We start from the raw sequence: 25,376 nt of genomic DNA on the forward strand, positions 1-25,376 counted from the left end.
ATATATATGAATTACTTGAAATTATGAATGACTTTGAGAAGATTTCATCATAAAAATAATAATGTCTTGAGGTTTGTTCCAATTGTTATCACCTTAAGATACAAACCAAATTTAGAAAACATAACGGGGAAAAAGAAAAACAGAGTCACAAGTTAAATCTCTTCTTTGCAATTGTTTCTGTAGTACTTAATTAAATTTACATGGGGCAAATGAGGAAATTGGATATGATTTCATATTGAATGGCCAACCCCATCGAAGTGCAAAGCAGTTGAGGTCAATCAGCTTATCCACGCCTGTTAGTGAGGAACAGCTTGACCAACATTCAAATTTGATTAGATGGTCAAGGAAATTACTACTGGTATTTCATCCTGTAAGCTCCTCCATCAAGCCCTGTTGGTGCAGAGAAATGAAAAGTTGAAGGACCTATGTTTTTTAATCCTTTTTTCTTATGATCCATTTGATACGCTACTTGAATCAAATGAGTAACTAAACTCACCCGAGCAATGTATGGCTCAGCATCAGTTCGTTTCAGGAAGTGCATTGAGTGGCTCGCAAAATTGGTTGTCTTATCACTGAGCACTATTCCTTCATCAATATTCTCAACAACTCTGACCTTGATGTAAGGATCCTTGGGTGGCACCATATCCTGGCAAAGAATATAAGTGATGATCTAGACAATTGGTTTAAGGGTAGGTCTTGTGGATACAAAATAATGGCGCCTAGTGTAGCAACTATATTCCAAGCAAAATAATTATTTACTAGCTGAGCATGACCAAGCAGCCTTCCTATGAGATGCAAACACCGCTTAACAGCAGGCAGCTTGTTAAGATGAATAAACAATAAATTCAAGCCAACTCACCCTTGAAGGTGAATTGCCCACAAACTTCGTCATCATCTTAACTATAACCTAGAAAGTCATACACCAAGAAAGGGTTTACACTGTTATGTGCACCATGCCCGTTTCTTCCAGACGAACGCTTATTAGCAGCAAATTCTTTCATGTGAGAGACACAGAAAAATGACTTACCACATTCAGTTCGATGCCTAGTTTCCCCATGCATGACTTTAGAGCGATAGAATGGTTCTTAAAATACTCTTTCTCCGATTGAGTGAGCTTCTCTTGAATTTCTGTTGGAAGGTCAAGAAGTTCAAGCCCTACTTTCCATGCCAGATCTTGTATAATTTCTGCTCGGTTGAACCTACATAGTTATAAACTTCAATCAGTTTGATAACCTCCTGCCATATATAAACTAGCTCAGAAATGTTCCCTCAGAAAATAAGAAAACAATGTACAATGAATACTTACACATAAGCCATTAGGCAGCGTTTGTTACGAGTTAAAGAAAGGTGATGGATGAGTGCTCCATAGTGGTCCGCATTTCTAGTTGTCTGAACATCCAATCCTTCCTGCTGGATTTTCCTGTTGCAACACCATGTCTTGAATCACATGAAGGTTTATTTGATGATAAAACATGTTCAAAAGTGTGTTTCCAGGAGACTGCAAGTCAATTCATTAGTATAATATTGAATTGTGAAAGAAAAAAAAGAAATATTTTTTCCTTTTAAGAGCACTTGATCCTGATATTTCTAACCAAGATCTCTCTTTCTTGTTCCTTCCTTCAAATAAGTGTTTGAGGCCCAAAAATTAAAACCAAGATCTCTTCTTCACTAGGCTAGGTACTATTGCCTTAATTAATAGGAAAGATCTGCATCTTTAATTACTCAATGCCTCATGAGCAAGAGAGAAAAAGGTAACAGTCGATCATTTTTTTGGTACTTTGTAATCATACTTCCATTAATGAATCGTCTGCAGCTCCTCTACGTAAGTAACACCTGATCGCCATACCATTCTCCTTTTCATCAGTTTATCAACCGTCAGAATGCAACCTCTACTGGTTTCTCACGCAAAGAAAGCCACTCTTGGAAGAGCATTTGCCTTCCAAATCTGTCTAAAAGGAAACTCACCATCTTCAATTTCCTGCTTAGTCAAATGCTTGTAAAATGATTTGACCGAAAGGGATGCACATTCAGTAAGATTCCATATAGGTTGATCGTTACTACGATCCGAGTCAATGAGAGACAAGGTACATTGGAGGTTCTCATATTCGTTGATCTTCCAATAATTGAGGTGTCTCTATACATCCCGCCACTCCTTAAGTCACCCCCTCGCCTATATCCCTAAAAGATTCATTCACCAGAGTGTCTTTCTGTCTTACTGTGGCAAAAATCTGCAGATACTAACCTCTGAGGGCTCCACCCTCCAACCATGAGTCTAGCTGTAAGAGAGGGGATGAAAACATCTACCTTTGGTATAGTGTTTTCCAGGGCATGGTTCTTAACATTTCCATCCCTCTTTGTGCCTTTCTTTTTATTTTTTCAAGAATTTCTTTCATCATTCCTCTTTTCCAAGGTGAGTAGTCTTGAAAAAAAAAAAAAAAACAAAGCAAAGAGAATCTCAGTATTACTCCTAATTGCTTACAGGAAGTACCTTATATTCTCAATATAAGTGCTTACAAACTTTGTTTAATAATGTCACTTGTGACGCATCTGATGAACTGTCACTACTCAGCAGCTGAAATTGGGAACAATAAGGGAATGGAAAGGGCAACCTTTCACTATGTAACTCACAGACTTCATAATCCTCTATAACAAGCAAACATACTCCTGAAATCCTTAATTCCTAAACCTTACAAGAAATTCAAGAAATCTAAAGCTCTAGTATATCTAAAGCTCTTTTATATTCTACACACATAATTATCTTTGACATACAAAATATGAAAGACTGCAAACTTGTTCCACCCAAAATATATTAGTTTCATCAGGTTCTCCAAGAGGCTCCTTTCAGATACTGCCTACATTGCAGTGCTTTTCAATAAAGTTAAAAGCAAAATACCAAATGGCGAAACAGGAATACCTTATCAAGGACTGGAGCACAAGATGATTTTGGCTGCATTCTTCTACTACTTCGTCAAAGAGCTTGCTCTACAAGGTTATATAGATAATCTAAAAATCAATCAGAAATTTCATACCCACAGTAATATGAACTTTGATGATGAAGATCCAAAGACAGGAGGTTCAAGGAGGAAAAAAAAGGAAGCTGACAAAGAATCGACCACAGTACATAAAAAACATGAAAACCAGAAATGTAAATGTAAGAAATTATTTGGAATTATATTAGGAAATTGTGAATATCATCGCATCGCCACTTAAATCACCAATTACACAGAGAGACAAAGCCATCAAGTAAATATGACGAAACAATTTGAGAAATAACCCCATTGCTAACCATTTAGCGATTCACAAGCAAGAGAACCTTTCCTTTCGAAAAAAAAAAAAAAGAAATAGGTGAATTAGCAGAGTTGACATTTCTAACAATTTTACACACAAACAATAGAAACCCTGGTTGCGAAAGCAAGCAGCAAACTTACATTGAAAGGCTTGAGCTGCCCTTTCTCGCCACTATCAAATTCTTTCACCAGTTGGTATCCCTTTCTTCCGTACATTTCTTGAAACCACAAGCTGCCAGCAACTTTCCTTAGTCTTCAAATCTACTACCACTTAAGACAAATCATAATATTCTTTGGAACATTTTATCGAACGGGTTGTGCGCTATTAGACCAACTTATTAAAAGCAAAAGTCGCTACTTTGATCTGCAAAATGAACATGTACTCGCTAAATATTCGATCTTTATCAATATAAGCATCTACTTACGCATGTGAACATTAAAATTAAAACATCTAAGAATTCTTCCTTAGACCCAATAACAACCAACAACCAAAAAAAAAAACTGACAATGAAGACAGAGTGGGAGTAAGATTCCATACAATTACCACAAAAGTATGCAAATTTGAGAGGTATTAGCTAGTCCAGAGAGACACTTACTTAAGATCTTATGCGATTCTTGAATTTCCTTCCATGGGGATTTCCATTCCAAGAATCCTAATAAGAGGGAGATACAGGAAATTCACTTCAGTTAGGGAAGAAAGCGGGGATGATTAAGGGGTTCTCTTTGTTGTGGGGTATTTGAAAAGTTAGGAATTTTGCACCGCATCGCAGGTTACTTCAAGTTATGTCGAGACAGGACGAAGATGGACTAATTTTGCAGAATTTCATGAGATGAGACCTGGGATTCAACAAAGATCCTTTCTTTTTTAGCAAGTTTTTATTTTATTTTATAATTATACATGACATAATTAGATATAAACTTATTTAAATAGCTCATTTTTTACAAATTTATGCAGTAGTAAAGTTAATTATTGCTTTGCATAAAGTATTAATTATTTTTTAACTGAGATTTTAGTACTCGCACCCGTCTCTATAAAGTCGTGAATTCAAATCAGATTGTATTTTTTGTGTGTATTTTGCGAAATTTTTATGAGGTTTAAATTTTGTAAAAATATTTCACTTTTTGTGAGCGACGAAATGTTAGAAAAAATAAAGTTAAAATAGAAATTTTGTTCACCTATTATTTATTATGTTTAATTTTATGTCAATTTAATCTATCTGTTTTTCATATAAGATTTGAATTAGTTATATCTTGTTATTAAGATTTAATACTGTTAACTTCATATACTATTATGAAATTTTTTAACACATAATATTTTTTCAGTAGATAAATTGTCACGTTAAATTCTACTTAACAGTTAAATTATTTAATTTGGATTAATTTAAACATATCTAAATATAAAAAATAAACAAAAAAAAATCTAATTTTCTTAAATTCCTAAAATTCATCTTCTTCTTCTTTCTCCCACACTCCGAATGGGAGGGATCCAATGAAAGTAAACACAAATCTCGTAAAGACTCGGTATTTATAATGAAAGAGAACAAGAGAATAATAGAGAGTCTAGTTTATGTGGTCATTAGAGCCATGCTATGCCTCTCTCCCTTACAATGTTGCTCAAACTCTTTCTAAAGTCATGTGTTTTCCTGTTTTTTTTTCCATTTATATAACATAATTAATGAAAAATTATAACACTTTTTTCTATAAATGCGATGTGTACAAAATGTGGCTAAAATTCTCGACCATCAAAACGATATTGAATGAAATGTGATTGGGAGTGAGCATGGGAAGAAGGAGGAGAAGGAGGTCCGAGAATTAAATTAAAAATATTTCAACTACCACGATATCTAAAATGAAAGTAAATCTATCAGAAAAAATTACGTATTAAAAAATTTCACACGAGACATATGTAATTAAAGATATTATATTTTAATAATAGAGATAAAATTCTACTTCTAGTAAAATTTAAAGGCAACCAAAGCTTACTATGCAAGTTTAGTTGCCAAATAACTTGTTTATAGAAATAAAATTTAGTTTTTATATCTAGAATTCCATATATATATATATATAATATAATTACGTACAAATTATTTTTTTTTAAAAAAATCAATCTAAATTATATTTTAATATAAACCACAAATTAAGTTAAATTTATATTTCAAAAAATCTAAAAATAATAGTTTGTATAAGCTTTAAACGACCATTAATGGGTTGCAAACATAAAATAAATCTATAAAATTATCATTCAATATATCGTTCCATTTCATAATTATTATTTGGTCATGTCATGTAGGTGTGTGTAAAAAGACAAACACAAAACCATGGTCAACTTGATGGCTGCTCTTTATCATTATGGTCCCATATACCATACATTAATTAGCCTCTTCATCTTCTTATTATTGCTTATACATATATATATATATATATAGACACATACCATCACACATATATATATATGTACGTATACATACAATCATTATTTGAGCAATCATGGCAACCAGCATGTATATTGTAGAGGGATTGTTCATTTTTTATATGCAAAATGATAGTGTTGATGATGTGATGATGATAATGATGAGAAAGACATTTAGAGATAGGGTGATTTATGGTATTTCCTGACTTCAAATTCATTATATATATATATATATAGGTATACACGTATAGTGTATACATATACATGCATGTAGAGAGATTTAATTGAAAAAAAAAAGTAATTTAATTGAATAAAATAAATATTTTTAATTATATCACCTTACTTGATAATTATGTTATAAAAAATTAAATAAAGTATTTTTATATATTTTTGAATTGAAAAGGGTAAAAGCATAAGATAAAATATATATATATATATATATATATTTAACCGATAAAGTTTTGAAAATTTTAAAATAAAGTAAGATTTTAAATAGTTTATACGACAACTATTGATTTGATAATACCATGTAATAATTTGATAATATAATCGTGATAATGTATGTTAAAAATTTATTACATTTTTATATATGTTAATTAAATGAATGATTTCAAATACAATAAAAAAATTAATTATGATAATCGAAATATCGAAATTAAATTGAAAAAAAGAAAGTGTAGGATCACATACAATTTCATAATAGTTGTTTATCTATATATATATGTATATATATGTGTGTGTATGTAAAGTATTTATTGACTTTGATCGTGTTTACTTCACCAAATTTCAAACCCTCATAATGAGTGCTATTCAAAATAATAAAACTTTCATGTAGTTTGATGGATAAATGTATATGAATATATCCAAATATATATATATATATAAGCATAACAATCTTTAAAAGTAAACATTATTTGACTTCATTCAAGATATTAATAGCTGCCATGTTTGAAAAGGAAACTTGAAGGAAATGGGAGAAAAAATTGCGATGTCAATTGTGCTAATGGGACCAAGAACATTTATATACATATATGTATGTGTGTCACGTAAGTTATTACTAATTTATAAATATTTTTTAAATATTAATATAATAATTTAATAGTTAAAATTTTTATATTTTATTTAAATATTACAAATTTATATTTCATTAAAAATATACAAATTTATTATTTTATATATATATATTATAAATTAGTTCATAAAATTTTGATTATATTAAAAATAGTTTTAAAATATAGTTTGTAATATTGATATATGATTAAAAGTATATGTGATACAAAGTTGGAGTGAAAGCAAATTAACATATGAGATGTTTGAATGGGAGTCACTATGTGAATATTATGGCTATAATTAGATATATTGAATTGAGATCATGGCTCTTATTTGTATACCAACAATCACACACCAATACGACCATGATTAGAATATATATATATATATATATACACACACATATAAGATTATGATAAAAAATTATGGAATAAAATATCATAAGGGTATGATATAATATTATATTTTAATTTATATAATATAAGATGGGATTTTATTTATATTTTGACTCGTAATTTTTTTTTTTATTTTAAGATTTTTTTTACGTAAAATATTGTATTTTTATGTTATTGTTTGTACTTATTTATTATCTAAATTATAATAAATTATATATTTGAAAACATAATATGATTTCTAATGATGATGTTGAATTGCCAAAAATCACTATAAATTTAAATGATGGTGATTTAGATTACAAGGCATGCGGGAATTTCTCTCTATTTTTATTTTTTTAAAATATAATTATATATATATATATGTATATGTATATACATAATACACACCCACTAATTAACAAAAAAGACAGCAAATATTTGAGATATAATTATAATAATAATAGAAGAAATTCAAATAAATTATGTGGGTGGAAATGCCAAAGTATTCATTAAACTTATGTATAAATAAATAAGTAATTATAAATTTGTGTTTTATTTAATTTTTTTAATATTTAAAAATTAATAAAGGAAGAAGCAGTTGAAGTAAATTAGTTCAGGAAAATGTTGACCGAGTTGCCTTGTTTTGACTTTTTCGCTCTCCGCAATATCTTTTTGTCATCTTCCACTCTCCACCATTTCTCTCTGTAAATAAATACATGTGCTTGACAAAACTGTCATGTTCTGCAGCTAACGGCTTAGAGAAAACCACGTTTGGCTCCCAAGAAAATTTCTAGAGAGAAAAAAGAGAGAAAGTCTCCTCCATGGCTGGTCTGCAGAGATCCGCAGTTTCGTTCAGGAGGCAGGGATCTTCAGGACTAGTTTGGGATGATCGGTTCATCTCAGGCGAGCTGAATCAAGTAGCCAATCAGCAAAAAGAAGAAGAAGATCATCATCATCATCATCATCATCATCAGCAGCAGCAGCAGCAGCAACAAGAATTAAATCAACGCCAAGAAATTTCACAGCAGGAATCGGTTGATGTCAAAGATGGCAAGCCATCCAGAGGACTTGAACCAATCAGGACCATCGATAGAAGCCGATCCAACGGCGGAGGACGAGGCTACCGCACCGGCAAGGTGTCTCCGGCGATAGAACCGCCTTCCCCCAGAGTCTCTGCATGTGGGTTTTGCAACGCCTTTGGAAACAAACCTAAAGGAAATAATCGTCGGACGGCGGCCAAGTCCGGTAAGCGTAGATCGAGGTAGGATATTCCGCCGATGAAACCTCGATTTCCGTTAGCGTTAGTGTGAGATATATAATATTAATTTCTGTTTCCTATTTTGAAACGGTTTAGTTTAGCAGGTTTCCTTTTTCAAAAGTTGCATATCTCATCTACATAAAGTTGAGAGATTGTAGGAGTTTCTGGAAAACATAAAAACAAGTTCATGGGATGCTTTGATTTCTCTGTGGGTATTACTTTAGACTCTATTGGTTTCATGTTCTTGTTCTGTTTTTGAATAGATTCTGCATATGGGTTTTGTTGTTTTGTCTGGGTTATATGTAATTATACATATATATATATATGTATGTATGTATGTGTGTATACCCTTGTTTGGTTCCTGAGAAAATTCCAATTTGTACAAAAGAAAATCTTGATTTTGGGTCTCTCTTTCTCCCCTAGTAACTATATATTATCACCATCATCATCATCATCTTTCTTGGGTTATTAATTTTCAACTTGAACTTGATGGGATCCATGCTTTTGTTTGTAATTAATTATAATCATCTGATTAGTACTAATTAAAATGGTTTAAATCTTTTTAATTACAATTTCTCAAAACTTTAAAAAGTTGGAATGAAAAAGAATATGTTAGAATCTTCCTTCCCAGCTTTAGCTTCTGCTGAAGCAGAACTGGTTTTGGTATTCTTAGGGATCAACAAAGGGGGTTTTTTTTTGGGGGTAACAAACACAATAATTTGAGAATAATTATTAAATTATAATAAATTTAATAGCATAATTAATAAATAATTAAGAATTTTTTAATTTAAATTCTTTTAAATTTGGTCAAATTTGTAATACACCACAGTAATTTTAAAAAAATTAAAAAAAAAAAACATTTGGATTTGGCAAGGTGGGAATGTGAGATTGGTCAATTTAGGAAAATCCACATCTTTGAAAACATCATCATGTCATGTTCTGATTTCTTACAAGTTATAATCTCTAGGTGACAGCTAATTATATTTAACTCATATACATATACATATACATACATATATATATATATATATATATATAATGGCACCTAAATGTGCAATTATAAGAATCTATGACTATTTTCTTAGAGTTGAATTTTGATTTTATTAAAATTAATGTTGGTAAAAAGGTTGTGTTGAATTCTGATTTTGTTACTAACTAAACTTTATTCATCATCTTGATTTCTGATTTTTACAATAAGATTTAATAATTAAAATAGTATACTAATAGCATTTATAATTTAAAATATTACAATATTTTTGTTGTAAAATTGACTATTTATCATCTTTAGAACATAATAAAAAATAATATAATTTTTTCTTATTATAACATAATATATATTTTAATTTTGTGTTAAATGAAAATTAATTTTTTAATATTTAATTTATTAAAGGTGTAATGAATCAAGTAAATCAATCATATCAAATATGGACTTCCATGTATGCCATCCATTACAACCTTATCCTTCTAATTTCAAAATAAAAAATAATAATAATAATTGCAAAAGTAAATGAATAGGGAAGAAAAAAAAAAAACCTCACAAAAGCTATAATATCTAATAAATTGAAATCTTATACTAGAGTGAAAATTACAAACTCTAAAAATAAAAAGTTTATATAACATATGAAATAATGTACTATGATAAATATGAGTGAGCTCAGTTATGTCATGTAACTTCAACAATGACAATAACCCTTTGGCAAAATAGATCATTCCAATACCGAGATTATTCTAACTTCAAAATTAATAATAGATTAATATAGAAAAGATATAGTTTAAGTAATATAATGACAACTTAAGGATCTCTATTTTTAAAATGTCTAATATTTATAGTGTTAATACATAACGACTTCGCAATGTCTAACGAAATAAATTATAACTTAAATGTGAAAGTGAAATAAATGGTTAAAGTTTACATTCCTTACACAATAACTTAAATTACTAAATAGTGATACGGGAATTACATTTTTAAAAGAAATACAACGAAATAAGGAAATGAACAAAAAATAAATGAAACTAGTATCCTACTCGCAACCCTCTTGCGGATCGGACTCTGGATCTTGGCTCTCTTGATCTGAAATGGTTAAATAAAGAATGAGTTACACTATCCCAATAAGAATATAACGCCAACTCATTGACACAGAAATGAAGATTGGTAGAAAATCAAAACAATAAATGGAGCACTTAATTAAACAAATGCATTTATTAATAATAAAATCATTTACCGTCCACTTACCGTAGTGAGATTTACAAAAACAACATATAAAAACAACAACACTATACATATCATGATTTCATATGTAATCGGTAACATAGCACATATTATACTTTCATATTCAAATAATCGAAACAACAACTATCACTTTCTATCAGACTGCTAGTATCCATGGGGGTTCATAGGGATATTCCTACTATTCGTGAACAATTTTCTTTAACATTCTCAATTAATAGGTTGTCCCCATACCCCGTATGGTATGAGTATCAAATTACTAAACCTTAATACCCTATCCGGTATTAGGATAAAACGAATTGTCTCCATACCCCGTCCAGTATGAACACCAAATTACCAAGCCTCGATACCCCGTCCGGTATGAGACAACATTCATGGTAGGATTCCTTATTGTACCCGATCCGTCCGCCATATCTTAAGATATCCAGTAAACCTGTCGTTTCATCAATTTACTTAATCACATAATTTCATGTTTTTTTTTTTAGTTTCCATTTTTAAATTCAACTATAATCACATAAACAAACAAATATGCATAAGGGAATGCAATCATATCTCAGTTTTTTAATCTAACAGTAGTAACGTAAGACATCAATACATGCATTCAGATCATAAAATCGATAAATCAGATATTATTATGCATTCAAATTGTAAAATCAGGCAATCAATTAAACATAGTAAACAGTAATAAGTAACCGGTTCCACATCCATTAGTAACATGTAATTAATTACGAATATTTTTTAATTTATAAAAAATACCATATTATTATTAGTTAAACTTCAATTCTATAACAGGAAATAAGGTGAGAGATTCTTACTCAATTTGATGCCCGAAAGATTAAATTGTTGACTGCGCCTACTGGCGGTCCCCGGGTTCTCTGAATTTTTTTTTTTCAAAAATTAAAACGTGTTATAAGTACCTAATAATGTCACAAAAAAATCCAAAATCAGCCTCAGGGTCTAATTTTAGCCAATTATGGAATTTCAGCACAATGGCTCCGTCATGCTCCGACGTCAATGTTGCCACCCACAATGGTGATCCACCTTAGCTCAGCTATTTTTGGCTAATTTTGCATCGATCCATGCGAGAAAATATGTTAAGGGATCTTGATTGGCCCAAAAAATATAAAAACTCGAAACTCACCGGCAACAGAGCTCTTTGGTGCGACGACTCCTCCGAATCACGTGTGGTTGGGTGTTTTGCTGCAGTTAACCTGTAGAGAAGGAAACGATGGTTACAACGGTAGAAAAATTACGCCGAACGAGAATCGAGAATAGCCTTATTGGAGACGTTTTCTGAAATTCCCCGCGACGGGGCTGCCGGACTTTGCCTGCAGTTTTCGGCCAATTGAGCGGTTCTTTTGCTCCAATTTGGCCACGGGGGTGTCTAAAATTGAATTTCGAGCAAAAAAATTTTTTTTACCTCTTTTGGCGGTTGGAAATAGCTCTGGCGCGGCGACAGGTGGCGGCGGCTCTCCTTTCCAGTGGGTGCGTCTTCTTCTCCGGTGAGGGTGGCTGGCAGCTAGGGTTAGGATTTAGTGTGAATGGAGTTATTTATATCCGTCTCTATTTAATCTGAGCTATCCATCACGTTCGATCTGAACAGTCTGATCGCAATTAAATAGGAATGGAATCTGGACCGTTTATCAAGATCTAATATGGGCCATTCATCGCGATCTAACTTGGACCATCTGATCACGTTTAAATCTGGCCGTTCGATCATGTTTGGGGAGGGAACGCATCCAAACCGTCTGTACGCACGGGAACTAATCTGGACCATTCGATCATGGGCACGCAGATTGCCCACGTGGCCTCTTACGTGGCACCACGTCAGCGTCCGTTGCCATGTCGCGCGTCCTGGTTCGTCGGAGCTGCTGACCGGGCATCCTACGTAGTAAAAATTTTCTAAATTGTATTTTAACCTCCGGTTTCTGATTTTTCTTTTAAAAATACCCATAGAAACTAAATTTTCATCTTTTTTCCCAAAATTATTTTCAATTTCATCATCCATCACATTTCCTTCATTTTTACATAAAATTAAAATTAAAAAATTATATTTATAATTAATTTAATTTACAATTAAATAAATTTGGGCATTACAACTCTCCCCTCCTTAAAAGAAATTTTGTCCTTCAAATTTGTCTCTCTCACTCTCAATCAAATAGCTGGGGATATTGGGCTATGAAGTCTGATTCTCGCTCTCATGTGGCTTCTCTCGGTGTGTGCTTCTGCCACATGACCTTAACGAAAGAAATTTTCCAGTTGCAGAGTAATCTGCTCTTTTGGTCCACAATACCGACCGGTACTTTCTCGTATGACAGATCCTTTTAGAGTGAAGGTGACTCGCGGGCCAAGACATGAGAGGGGGTTCGAATTGTACTTGCATAGTATGGACACATGAAACACATTATGGACCCTGAAAATTCAGGAGGTAGTGTCAGTCCGTAAGCGATGATACCAATTTTGTCTATGATCTTGAGTGACCCGATAAACTGGGGGCTTAGTTTTCTTTTATTGCTAAACCTACTGATTTTTTTTTAAATGAGTGACCTTAAGGAAGACTTGATTGCCTTTTTCAAATTCTAAATCTCTCATCTGAGTATTCGCATAACTCTTTTGTCTGCTCTGAGTCATCTGAATGCTCTTCATGATATTAACTATTTTAGTTGTAGTCTCCTCTACGAGATGTAGACCGAACAATTTTCTATCACCCACTTCTTCCCAATAATTTAGCGATCTGCATGGGCGGCCATACAATGTCTCATACGAAGCTATGCCAATACTTGTTTAGTAGTTATTGTTGAGGCGAACTCTATCAGGGGTAGATGATCGTCCCAATAGCCCCCAAAGTCAAGAACACAAGCTTGGAGTATATTCTCAAGTGTGCGGATCGTTATTTCTTACTGTCCATTAGTCTGAGAGTGGAATATAGTACTAAGGGACAGTTTCGTTCTCATGGTTTGATGAACCTAGACTAGAGCCGAGAAGTGAACCTGGGTTCTCTGTCGGACACTACTGTTACTCGCACTCTATGTAATCTGATTATTTTTTGGATGTACATTCTTGTCAACTTGTTCAAAGAATCGGTCATCCTGATGGGTAAGAAATAGGAAGACTTAGTAAGCCGGTCAATAATTACCCAGATGACATCATGTCCTGACCGTGCATTAAGCAATCCTGTCACAAAATCCATGGTGATATGTTCTCACTTCCACTCCAGAATTGGTAATGGCTGAAGTAGCCCACTTGGGCGTTGATACTCTGCCTTGATCTGCTGACATTATAAACATTTAGAAACAAAGTCAACTATACCTCTTTTCATCCCGTTCTACCAAAATCGGAGTCGCATACTTTAATACATCTTAATGCTTCCAAGATGCATGGTAAACTTTGAGTTATGAGCCTCCGTTATGATGTCATTTTCAACTCATTGTCACCTAGAACACATACTCTGTCTTAGAATTTGAGCGACTCATCGACAGAGACTCGAAATTCTGAGTTAACTCCCTATTTTACATCTTTTTTAAGGGCTGCTAGGGTGAAATTGGCGGATTGAACTTCTTTTATTCTCTAAGTTAACTCTGCTGAACAGTTAGGTGGCCCAAACATGTGACTCTCTTCAGATCCTGAAGTCGTACCTATTGTGTGGTCCTTATCTGACTACATTCTGAAACCATCAAATGAGCTAATATACCTGTGTTTTTCCTGCTGAGTGTGTCGGCTACCACGTTGCTCTTACTCGGGTGATACATGATATCACAATCATAGTTTTTGAGGAGTTCTATCTACCTTCTCTAATGCATATTGAGATTTTTTTGAGTGAATATGTGTTTCAAGCTCTTATGATCGGTATAAATCTGAAATGTCTCCCTATACAAATAATGGTGCTAAGTTTTCAAGCGTGAATAATTGTGACAAGTTCTAAGTCATGGATGAGATAGTTTTTCTCATAACTCTTCAACTGTCTGGACCCATAGGCTATGACTTTCCCATACTGCATCAAAATACAGCCTAACCCTAGGTAGTAGGCATCACTGTAAACTGTATATTCACCCGATTCGCTCGGCAAGGCCAACACAGGTGCAGTAGTCAGCTGTCTTTTTAGTTTTAAAAAACTTTTTTCACAGTACTCGTTCTACTCAAACTTGACATTCTTCTTTGTGAGCCGAGTCAGAGGAACAGCTAGACTCGAAAACCCTTCGACAAATTTACGGTAATACCCTGTCATCCCTATAAAGTTACGGATCTCCTTAATCGATGTCAATTTTTTCCATTCAAACACTGCTTCAACTTTTTCGGAGTTCACTGACACTTCATCCTTTGATATGATGTGTCTTAGTAAGGTAGTCTGCTCAAGGCAGAATCCACACTTACTCAACTTTGCATATAATTTCTTCTCCTTGAGAACCTGTAAAACCTGAATCAGATTGTGAGCGTATTCCTCTTTGTTCTTTGAATAGACCAAGATATCATCGATGAACACAATGACAAACTGATCCAAGAATTGTCTGAAAACTCTGTTCATCAAATTCATGAAGATGACTGGAGCGTTGGTTAGTCTAAATGGCATGACCAGGAACTCATATTATCCATACTTATTTCGAAAGACTATCTTAGGATTGTCTTCTGTCTTGATTTTTATCTAATGATAACCTGAATGCAGGTCTATCTTCGAAAAGAGGTCATCGATCCTAGGGAGGGGATACTTGTTCTTGATCGTGACCCTGTTCAGACCTCTGTAATCAATACATAACCTGAATATCCTATCTCCATTTCTTGTAAATGTGACTCCGGCACCCCAAGGGAATACACTATATCAGATGAATCCACTGTCCTACAATTCAGTGATCTGTTTTCTTAGTTCCTCTATATCAATGCGGCTCATGCGGTAAGGAGTAACCGAAATAGGCTGGGTGTCTGGCTGAAGGTTTATGGTGAATTCGACTTCTCTGTCCACTGACAGTCTAGGTAATTCATCCGAAAACACATCTGAAAAGTCTCGTACTACCGAAATCTCTTGAATATAAATTTCTTTCTTGGGTTTGCCTAATTAGAGAAAACAAGTGGGTTAAAGTACTTGCTAATAAGAAAATTTTCCATGAGGGAACATATGTTAAACTATTTTATTAATTTGTAAATGACTCCTCATTATGAGGGTTGAATACAACCTTCTTACTAAAATAATCTACAGTGGTGTGATATACCGCTAGCCAGTTCATTCTTAAAATTACATCGAAGTCCCCCGTGTCAATTTCTATTAGGTTCATATTCAATTTCCTATCTGCTATATCTATGACACAAGCTCTGTATACAATCCCCCTCAGTAGTGTCTTACTCCCAGAAGTAGACACAAATAACACAAAATCAAGTTTTTCAGGTAATACATCTAATTTTGATGCAAAAATATGTGAAACAAATGAATGTGATGCACCAGTATCAATCAAGACATGAATAAGATGGTTACGTATAGTGTACATACCTTATATTACGTCTGGGTTGACTTTTGCATCCTGCTGAATAAGATTGTAAGCCCTACCCTAGATAAGAGGTCTGACTTGGTTCTGGTTCCTCGGGTACTCCCTTGCATAATGTTGGGTGCTACTACATATGCGGCATGTGTTGTTGAGGCGATAGCATGGTTGGTCCCTATGATGTTCGCCACAATGCTGACAGTTATTGCGGCGTCCTGCTGCCGGAACCTGAGGGAGAGCCTGAGTCATCGAACTGTGTCTCTTATTCTATTGAACAGGTGCAATAGGTGCTGGTCTGCGGTATGGGGCTGAGGACCTGAGGTTCCTTGCTGCTTGAGGGAAGGTGCGAAGGCTCCTCTCCGCTAACTGTGCCTTAGCCAGAATAACCGAATAAGTACTAAGCTCGAGCACAAATAATTGTTGTATGATCTTAGGACGGAGACCCCACTCGAACCTTCTAGCCTTTGTCCATCATGCTCTCAGGAGAATATCGATCCAACTCTAGGAACTTGCGAGCATATTCTGATACAGTCATATTCCCCTGGACCAAGTGTACAAAATCCATCTCCTTCAAATGTCAGAGATGTTCTGGGAGGTACTCTGCATGAAATGTCGTCAAGAACTATTCTCAAGTGACTGGAAAGGGCATGGTGGTCTGCTTGAGTTGCCACCAGCGGTCTACTTCTCCTACTAGCATGTAGGTAATAAAGATGACCTTCTATTTGGAGATTACCTCGAGGGTCTTAAAGGCCTTCTCTGTCTCAGATAACCAGAACTCGGCCTCTTCAAAGGAGGATCCCCCTAAAAAAATAGAAGGATTTAGTTTTTTATACCTTTCTATGTAGCCTGAGTCCATCATGAGAGGAGTTGAGTCCCGTGGATGAGGGACTGGGCTGAGCTAAGGATGGACTGGATGACCCTACAGTGGTACTTGATGATACGATGGAGGCATCGGATTGTACTGTGGAAGAGTAGGGTCATATCATGGTGGCTTGAGATCCTCCCGCTGCAGGGGTAGCTCAACCTGTGGCAGCGGGGGAGGGTCAAGTAGCTCCCTCCTTTCCTCCCGGGCCTGCTGGGCAGCAATAAGTCTCTCCACCATCTCAAATAACCGGTCAACATCCTCTCTAAGCGAACCCTACCCGGTTGCTCAATTTAGTTGGGGTCTTCCTCTACTCATATATCTGTATCTGCATTTTATAAGGAATGGTTGAGTGACAATTCATTATTTTTGGGGTTTACTAAGGCTTTTGTGTAAGGAATGAGTTCGAGGAACATGACTCTGATACCGACTCTAACGATCTCAGATTGTCCAAATAAATAAATTATAACATAATTAGAGAAGCGAAATAAATGGTTAAGGTTTACATTCTTTACATAATAACTTAAAGTACCAAATAGTGCTACGAAAATTACCCTTTTAAAGGAAATATAACAAAATAAGGAAATGAGAGAAAAATAAATGAAACTAGCATCCTACTCGCAACCCTCTTGTGGATCTGGTTTTGAATTCTGGTCCTCTTGATCTAAAATGGCTAAATAAGGAAGATCTACACTAGCCTAGTAAGAATATCACGGCAATTCACTGACACATAAATAAAGGTTGATAAAAAATCAAAACAACAAATGGAGCACTTAATTAAACAAATGCATTTATTAATAATAAAATTATTTACTGTCTACTTACCGTAGCGAGATTTATAAAAATAACCTATAGAAACAATAACATTATACATATTATGATTTCATATGTAATTATTAACATAACACATATTATACTTTCATATTCAAATAATCGAAACAATAACTGTCACTTTTCATCAGTTTGCTGGCATCCATGGGGGTTCATAAGGATGTCCCTACTACACGTGAATCCTTTCCTTTGACATTCTCAATTAACGGGCTATTCTCATATCACGTCTGGTATGAGCATCAAATTACTAAATCTCAATAAACCATCCGGCATAAGGGTAAAACGGGTCATCCTCATACCCCGTCCGGCATGAGGTTAAAACGAGTCGTCCTCATACCTCGTCCGGTATGAGCGTCAAATTACTAAGTCTCGATACCCTGTTCGGTATGAGACAACGTTCATGGTAGGGTTCCCTATTGTAACCGATCCGTCCACCATCTCCTAAGATATCCAAGAAGGTTATCGTTTTAGTTATTTACTTAATCATACAATTTTATGTTTTCTTTTAGTTTTCATTTTCTAATTCAACCGTAATCACATAAACAAACAAACATGCATCAAAGAATGCAATCATATCTCGATTTCTCAATTTAACAGTAGTCATGTAAGACAGCAATACATGCATTCAGACCATAAAATCGATAAATCATATATTATTATGCATTAAAATTGTAAAATCAGGTAATAAGTTAAACATAGTAAACAGTAATAAGTAATCGGTTCCGGCTCCATTAGTAATATGTAATTAATTACGAATATTTTCTAATTTATAAAAAATACCGTATTATTATTAATTAAACTTCAATTCCATAATAGGGAATAATGTAAGAGATTCTTACCTAATTTAATGTCCGAAAGGCTAAACTGTTGACTGCACCTACTAGCGGTCCCTAGGTTCCCTGAATTTTTTTTTAGGAATTAAAACACCCTATAAATATCTACAAATGTTCCAAAAAAATCCAAAATTAGCATCAAGGTCCAATTTTAGCCAATTCTGAAATTTTGACATGGCGGTGTTACGCCTCAGATTGGTTGTTTTCGATCAATTTTATATTGATCCCTACGAGAAAATACGTTAAAGAGCCACGGTTGGCAGAAAAAATACAAAAAATCAAAACTCACTGGCGGCGGGGCTCTCCGGTACAGCGGCTCCTCCGACTCACGTTGCGGTTGGGTATTTTGCTTCGGTGAACTTGTAGAGAAGGAAACGGTGATCACAACAGTAGAAAAATTACATCGAACGGGAATCAGGAAGAGCCTCATCGGAGGCATTTTGTGAAATTTATCGCAGAGGTGTTACCGGGCTTTGCTTGCAATTTTCGGCCAATCAGCCGGTCCTTTTACTCCAATTTGGCTATGGAGGTGTTTAAAATTTAATTCTGAGTAAAGTAGAAATTTTTTATCTTTTTTGGCGGTCGGAAGCAGCTTTGGTGCGACAGCGGGCGGCGGCGGCTAGGTCTTCTTCTCCAGCAAGGGTGGCTGGCGGTTGGGTTTAGGGTTTGGTGTGAAGGGGGTTATTTATATCCGTTTCTATTTAATATGGACCGTCAATCGTGTTTGATCTGGACCGTTCGATCGCGAATAAATAGGGAGTGAATGTGGACCATTTATTGCGATCTAATCTGTACTGTTCATCGCGATCTAATTTGGACCGTCTGATTACATTTAAATCTGACCGTCCGATCGCGTTTGGGGAGGGAACGCATTTATGCCGTCCGTGTGCGCGGGAACGGATCTGGACCATTTGATTGCAGGGATGCGGATCGCCCACGTGGCCTCCCACGTGGCACTGCGTCAACGTCCGTTACCACGCGGCACGTCCTGATTTGTTGGGGCTGCTGACCGGGCATCCTACGTGGCAAAACTTTTTTAAATTGTATTTTGACTTCCGATTTCTGATTTTTCTTTCAAAAATACCCCAATAACCCAAATTTTCACATTTTTTTTCTAAAATTGTTTTCAATTTCATCATCCATCACATTTCTTTCATTTTTACACTAAATTAAAATTAAAAAATTATATTTATAATTAATTTAATTTACAATTAAATAAATTTGGACATAACATAATATCTGATCTTTCATAACTTTTTTTTGAATAAGCATTCGTAACTTATAGAGGTAATAGATTTTGATAACTAATAGAAATAGTGAGTATTCTTAATTGATGAAAATAATAAGTTTCATCAAATCGTATTAATTATTTACTACTTTTATGGTTGAACAGTGTTTTTGCCATGTGATTTTCCCCCTTTGACTTGATCAAGTTTTCACATGTTTTAGTAATTTTCAAATGTATAATATGATTTATATTTTTTAATTAACTAAGTATTATAATAAGTTATATATTGGTGTTTTTCAAATGTAATTACCAAAACTAAGCATCTATTTTATTAATTTTTTTTATTTAACAACTAGTCAATTAATATTTAATATAATATGTTAAATTATTAATACTAGTAATAATTCTTTTTTCAGTTAATTAGCTAGCCAATCAATTATTTATTTGCCTAACTAAGGACTTATTAGTTGAACGATAAATCTTTATATTCTTTCTTGCACAAAATTGGACAACGGGATGAAAAAAATTGTTAAGATATATCAAAGAATCATTAAGATATATCTCAATCACGAAGATATTTGGGCTCTCAACTAGAATTAACTATTTGATTAAAATGAGTTTAGTTTCGATGAACTTATATAATAAATATGATGTAGTTAAGGTGTCCGATGATTATATTGAAGAGAGGTAAGGAAGACGTTAGGATCGTTCTGCTTACGAAAGTTATTAGTTTCAATATTTTTTTATCCAATTAGAAAGAGAGAGAGAGAGAGAGAGATATAAGCTTAGAGAGGCTTAGAGATCAAAGAGGTTTGATTCGACGATTTAGAGGTCCGAGGATATGAAAAATTGGTAATGATTATGGAAAATATTTTTAAAGGGCCAGTAAATAAAAATACTTCTTGAACTCTAGCACATATCGCATGTATGATATATATGTTATGACAAATAAAAAATTCAAAACATAATTGCTGATTTAATACAAAGAGGTAGTGTGAAGTGTATATTGATATAATTGAATTATATAGTATAATTTAATATAATTATAAAAGTACAAGGCGCTGGTTATTATTATTATTATTATCATCATCACCATCATTATTAAGGTAAATTTTTGTTATTATTATTATTCACTATTATTTTCGTTATTATTATTATTGTAGAATTTTCTTTTATCTTTCTTTTCTCGACAACCCATATATTAAAACCAACCAAGAAAAAATAAAGAGAAAAGTATAGGTCAAAATTAAAAATCTAGAAATGCATTAATTAAAATTTTATTGATTAAGAAAGAGGTAAAAGTAAATTTATAATACCAGTAGAAGGAAGAATCAATAAACGAGAGTATGAAATTATTCTGTTGAAGGTGAAAATTATATAATAAGAATTTTTTTTTTTAGGACATGGTATGAATGTGACTTAAATTCTATTCATTATCTCGATAATCAGAATATTATATTATATGAATTAAATATTCTTAATTTTTTTCTTTTAACTTGTAATATAATTTTAGAAATTTTATAGAAAAATACAATGTGTACTAATATATTTTTTCTTGTAACTTAAGACGTATACTTGAACTTAGAGATGACAAAAAAATATTTATGAAATTCAATCAACTAAAAAAAATTCATGAAATTCACCCGAATCCGACCCGTTTATTGAGATTCTCTTTTATTATTATTATTATTATTATTTTATTTTTAAATTAGTAAATCATTATAGAGCAATGCCCTTTTTCTTTTCTTTCTTTTTAAATACTTACTTACACTTGTTACATTCTCCAAGCACCTCTCTCTTTTTCACTCTCCCCAAGGATCTGGAGCCAAACCCAACTTGGAAGAGTCTTCAATCTGTTCTGCTCCAAACACAATATGAAGAACTTGGGATTTTGTTTATCTTCTAAATCTCTTCTTATTTTTCTTTATCTATATGTATTTCTCTCCTCAAAAATTGAAGGATTTGAGACTCTGCTACAACTCCCACGTTCTGGGTCCTCCGAAATCCGACCCAGATCCTCACGGGTCATCACCATTGCTGATTTTGGTGCCAAAGGAGATGGTCTTACTGATGATACTCAGGTACCCACTACTTTCTCCTACCATTTATTTCTCTCTCTCTCTCTCTCTATCTCTCAATATATAAATATATGATGCTGGTAACTGTTGATGATTTTTGTTATCTTTTTTTAAAAAAAAGAAATAAAATTACTTTAATTTCCGGTTATGTAAGTAAGTTTTGTTCCATTTTTCTTCAGTGGATTAACATGTAAAGTATATTTATGATGTTTATATGTGATACCCATTTGTTGGAATCATGATAAGTTGGCAAATTTGATTGTTACAGTGATAAATTCATGTTTCTGAAATAGTCTGGGCAAATGAGGGTTGATGATCATATTGGTTGAAATGCTTGGCACAATGAGGAAAAATGTTAATATTATATTCTGCAATCAATTAATTCTTTTATATTTTCAACTATTATTATATTTTTATAGAATGAAGGTATTGAAGATATGCTGTCTGTTATTTATTGATATTTGACTTAAATATTGTTAGATAACACTCCTAACATGGCATGCTGTCTTTAATCTGATAATAAAGTATCTTTTTGCTTATCTTGATTTGCATTGAAGGTGGGGCTCATAAATATAGTTCTTTAAAATTTATACAATTTAGAAATATAAATCTGATGCCGAGAATGGAGATTGGAGCTTTGACTGGCATTTCTTAGAGCACCTGATCACTGATTCATATTTTTTAATATGCTTTCTTGGAAAATGAAGGAAAGAGCATCTTCACATCCCTTATTGTTGTAGCTGTCATTATTTCTAATAGGAAATTTGGCTAAGGAATAACTTAAATATATTTTTTCCCCTCTCTTTCACTCATGTTAAATAATTTTCTGGCAATGTTATGCATACTGAGATAATAATGAAGATTGTTACATGCAACTGGGCAGTTTTTGAATAGATTTGGCTATGTAACTTGTTCGAGAAAAAACTAATTCCGTATACCATGGAAATTTCACCCTTCTAGGCTTTTGAAAATGCTTGGAAGATGGCTTGTTCTTGCCCTGCTCGGTCAATTCTCCTAGTACCAGCTGGATTTACTTCGCTAGTCCATCCTATTGATTTTGCTGGACCATGTAGGTCAAAAGTGACTCTGCAGGTAAGTTATGGATGCCAAGCTAATTGGATTGATTATTGGTTTTTCCTATGTAATTTATCTTTTCGTTACTCTCCAGCGAAGGTTTGTTGGAGTTTTATTTTATTTGGTTTGGGTAATTATGTTGGAGTTTTATTTTAATAGATATCTGGTGCTATTGTTTCTCCGAAAAATCCTGAATCCTGGACTGGCTTAAACCCTCGGAAGTGGCTCTACTTCCATGGGGTGAACCATCTTCAAGTGGAAGGGGGAGGGACTATCAACGGAAGGGGACAAAAATGGTGGGACTGCAAAGTCAATAAAACAAGTGTATCGTGCCTTACATTCCTAAATCCATGCTTCTGTCTTCTTGAATTTTAATCTGTGCAGTTTTCTAACATCTCTCGTGTTATTTTTCACAGCCTTATCATCGTGCCCCAACAGTAAGAGCCTCATTTTGTTGTTCCATTTGTCTTTTTCAATATTGGATTCTTCTTTCCCTTTCTAATGGTATTGCCATGGGCTTCATATTGTTAACAATTATACTGCAGGCCATGACATTCCACAGGTGCAAGAATTTGAAAGTGCATAACCTTAAATTGATAAATAGTCAGCAAATGCACATAGCATTCACTACCTGCAATCAGGTTAAGGCATCCCATCTTGAAGTTATAGCACCTGCTTCCAGCCCCAATACGGATGGAATCCACATTAGTAATTCTCATAATGTTAAGATCAAAAATAGCATCGTCAGAACAGGTTGGCAAAATTCTCTCTTGACAAGTTTTCTGCTGGCTGTGAAACGACATGCTTTCTTTTCCATCCGAGTTTTGAAAGTATTGTAACAAATGGAATCGTATCTTTTTGTACCTTTGCAGTGTCTTTGTAGCATAGGCAACATGCTAAACAAAGATACTAGAAAATTTCTTGCCTAATGTGTCTACCAAAGAGTGATTGCCATGATTCTGTAATCATATTTTAAGTGTTACTGGGCTTACTCACTGCAATTCACTCTTCTATTTGGATTTAATACGAAAAATTTATTATAGTCGTGATGCAAATATCATGTTAGATCAACCCTAATCCAGAGTCAGAAATATGAAAACTTAGGGATCAAAATTATATTTTGCCATCATGAGATTAGAAACGTGGATTATGAAGATGATGGTTCTAAAAATTGAATGTTGTGACTTTTGTAATTTTCACTTGATACTCAAATTATGCATCCAGGAGACGACTGCATCTCAATAGTCAGCAATTCCTCAAAGATCCAAATCAGAAACATTTTCTGTGGGCCAGGCCACGGCATAAGGCTAGTAAACCTTACTCTAATCATCTTGAAGGTAGTCTGATCTTCTGAACTAACTGTCTTGCTTCCATTAGCATTGGGAGCCTAGGGGAATCGGGCTCATGGGTACAGGTGCATGATGTAAAGGTTGATGGAGCATTCCTGTTCAACACTGATAATGGATTGCGGATTAAAACATGGCAGGTACCATTCCCAAGGTCCTTCATATATGTGGATAGTTAGATAAATTAGAGGGGTAAAATGAGATATCTATCTGTTGTTGACTTGAATTCTGCTTCTTCTTAAAATACCAGGGAGGTAATGGTTTTGCTTCTGATATCAAATTCCAGAATATTTTGATGGAGAATGTATTAAACCCAATTATAATAGATCAATATTACTGTGATTCGGAGCTGCCTTGTACAAACCAGGTAAGAACAAACATACAATTGCTTAAAACATTTCTCCAGATTGGAAGTCTTATAATTTATTGATTCGGATGGAATGCAATGCAGTCTTCAGCTGTTAAAGTGGAGAATATATCTTTTGTGCACATCAGAGGAACTTCTGCTACAGAGGAGGCAATGATATTTGCTTGCAGTGATTCCTTTCCTTGTGAAGGGTTATATTTAGAGGACATTCAACTTGTATCAGTCTCTGGGGGAATTACGGAATCTTTTTGCTGGGATTCCTATGGTTCATCTTCGGGCCTCGTGTATCCTCCCCCATGCTTCTCATCTTTTTCAAGCTTCATTAACCAGAAATTCTGGTTCAAATCTGCAGTTCAATCACTTTGAAGAATATTTTTACATCGAAAGCCAACCTGCAGAAAGTTCAGTGATTCTTTGCCTTGTTTCATTCAATTTCTTTTATTTGTTCCCTTCCTCAATACGGCAAGAAACAGCTCATGGCAAGATAGACAAATGAATGAAAATGCAAAAAAAGAACAAGAGGGAAACTACCTCCAAATAACTGCAGCCTACCATGGTTGATCACCTCAGATTCTTTAAATTCCTTGTTTAGTGGTTATTCTCTGTTGTATATAATTGAGCTGCGTTTGATATTATCTATAAAAAATTATATCATCTATTAGCTTCTTTTATATATATATTAA

At 33.8% G+C, this 25,376-nt stretch overlaps 3 protein-coding genes across 4 annotated transcripts; 2 read left to right on the forward strand and 1 right to left on the reverse strand.

The window, feature by feature from the left end:
* Positions 1-11: 11 nt before the first annotated feature.
* Positions 12-4,180, reverse strand: PSF1 (partner of SLD five 1). 2 transcript variants are annotated; one of them, XM_022050901.2, is made up of 7 exons: positions 3,884-4,180; positions 3,429-3,651; positions 2,915-2,982; positions 1,307-1,420; positions 1,028-1,199; positions 497-646; positions 12-390 (listed from the first exon to the last, which is right to left on the reverse strand). In XM_022050901.2, exons 2-7 carry the CDS (start codon positions 3,501-3,503, stop codon positions 364-366), a joined length of 606 nt encoding a protein of 201 aa, XP_021906593.1. In that variant the 5' UTR covers positions 3,504-3,651; positions 3,884-4,180; the 3' UTR covers positions 12-363. The 2 variants fall into 2 exon arrangements, with proteins under 2 accessions (XP_021906593.1, XP_088077194.1); XM_088221068.1 differs by lacking the exons at positions 12-390; positions 497-646 and adding an exon at positions 675-907 and having other exon boundaries at positions 3,884-4,175.
* Positions 4,181-7,774: 3,594 nt separating this feature from the next.
* On the forward strand, positions 7,775-8,667 carry LOC110821087 (MAPK kinase substrate protein At1g80180). Its single transcript, XM_022050809.2, has one exon. It carries the CDS (start codon positions 7,943-7,945, stop codon positions 8,384-8,386), a length of 444 nt encoding a protein of 147 aa, XP_021906501.1. The 5' UTR covers positions 7,775-7,942; the 3' UTR covers positions 8,387-8,667.
* A 12,925-nt stretch (positions 8,668-21,592) lies between these two features.
* LOC110821202 (Pectin lyase-like superfamily protein) lies at positions 21,593-25,364 on the forward strand. The gene is made up of 9 exons (XM_088221069.1): positions 21,593-21,909; positions 22,867-22,998; positions 23,140-23,304; positions 23,397-23,417; positions 23,526-23,733; positions 24,205-24,286; positions 24,358-24,466; positions 24,577-24,693; positions 24,778-25,364. The coding sequence occupies exons 1-9, from the start codon at positions 21,703-21,705 to the stop codon at positions 25,057-25,059; spliced, it is 1,323 nt and encodes a 440-aa protein (XP_088077195.1). The 5' UTR covers positions 21,593-21,702; the 3' UTR covers positions 25,060-25,364.
* The last annotated feature ends 12 nt before the right edge of the window (positions 25,365-25,376 follow it).

This window comes from Carica papaya, chromosome 5, assembly GCF_054855325.1.
Source record: "Carica papaya isolate Zhongbai chromosome 5, ASM5485532v1, whole genome shotgun sequence".
NCBI classification, from domain to species: Eukaryota; Viridiplantae; Streptophyta; class Magnoliopsida; order Brassicales; family Caricaceae; genus Carica; species Carica papaya.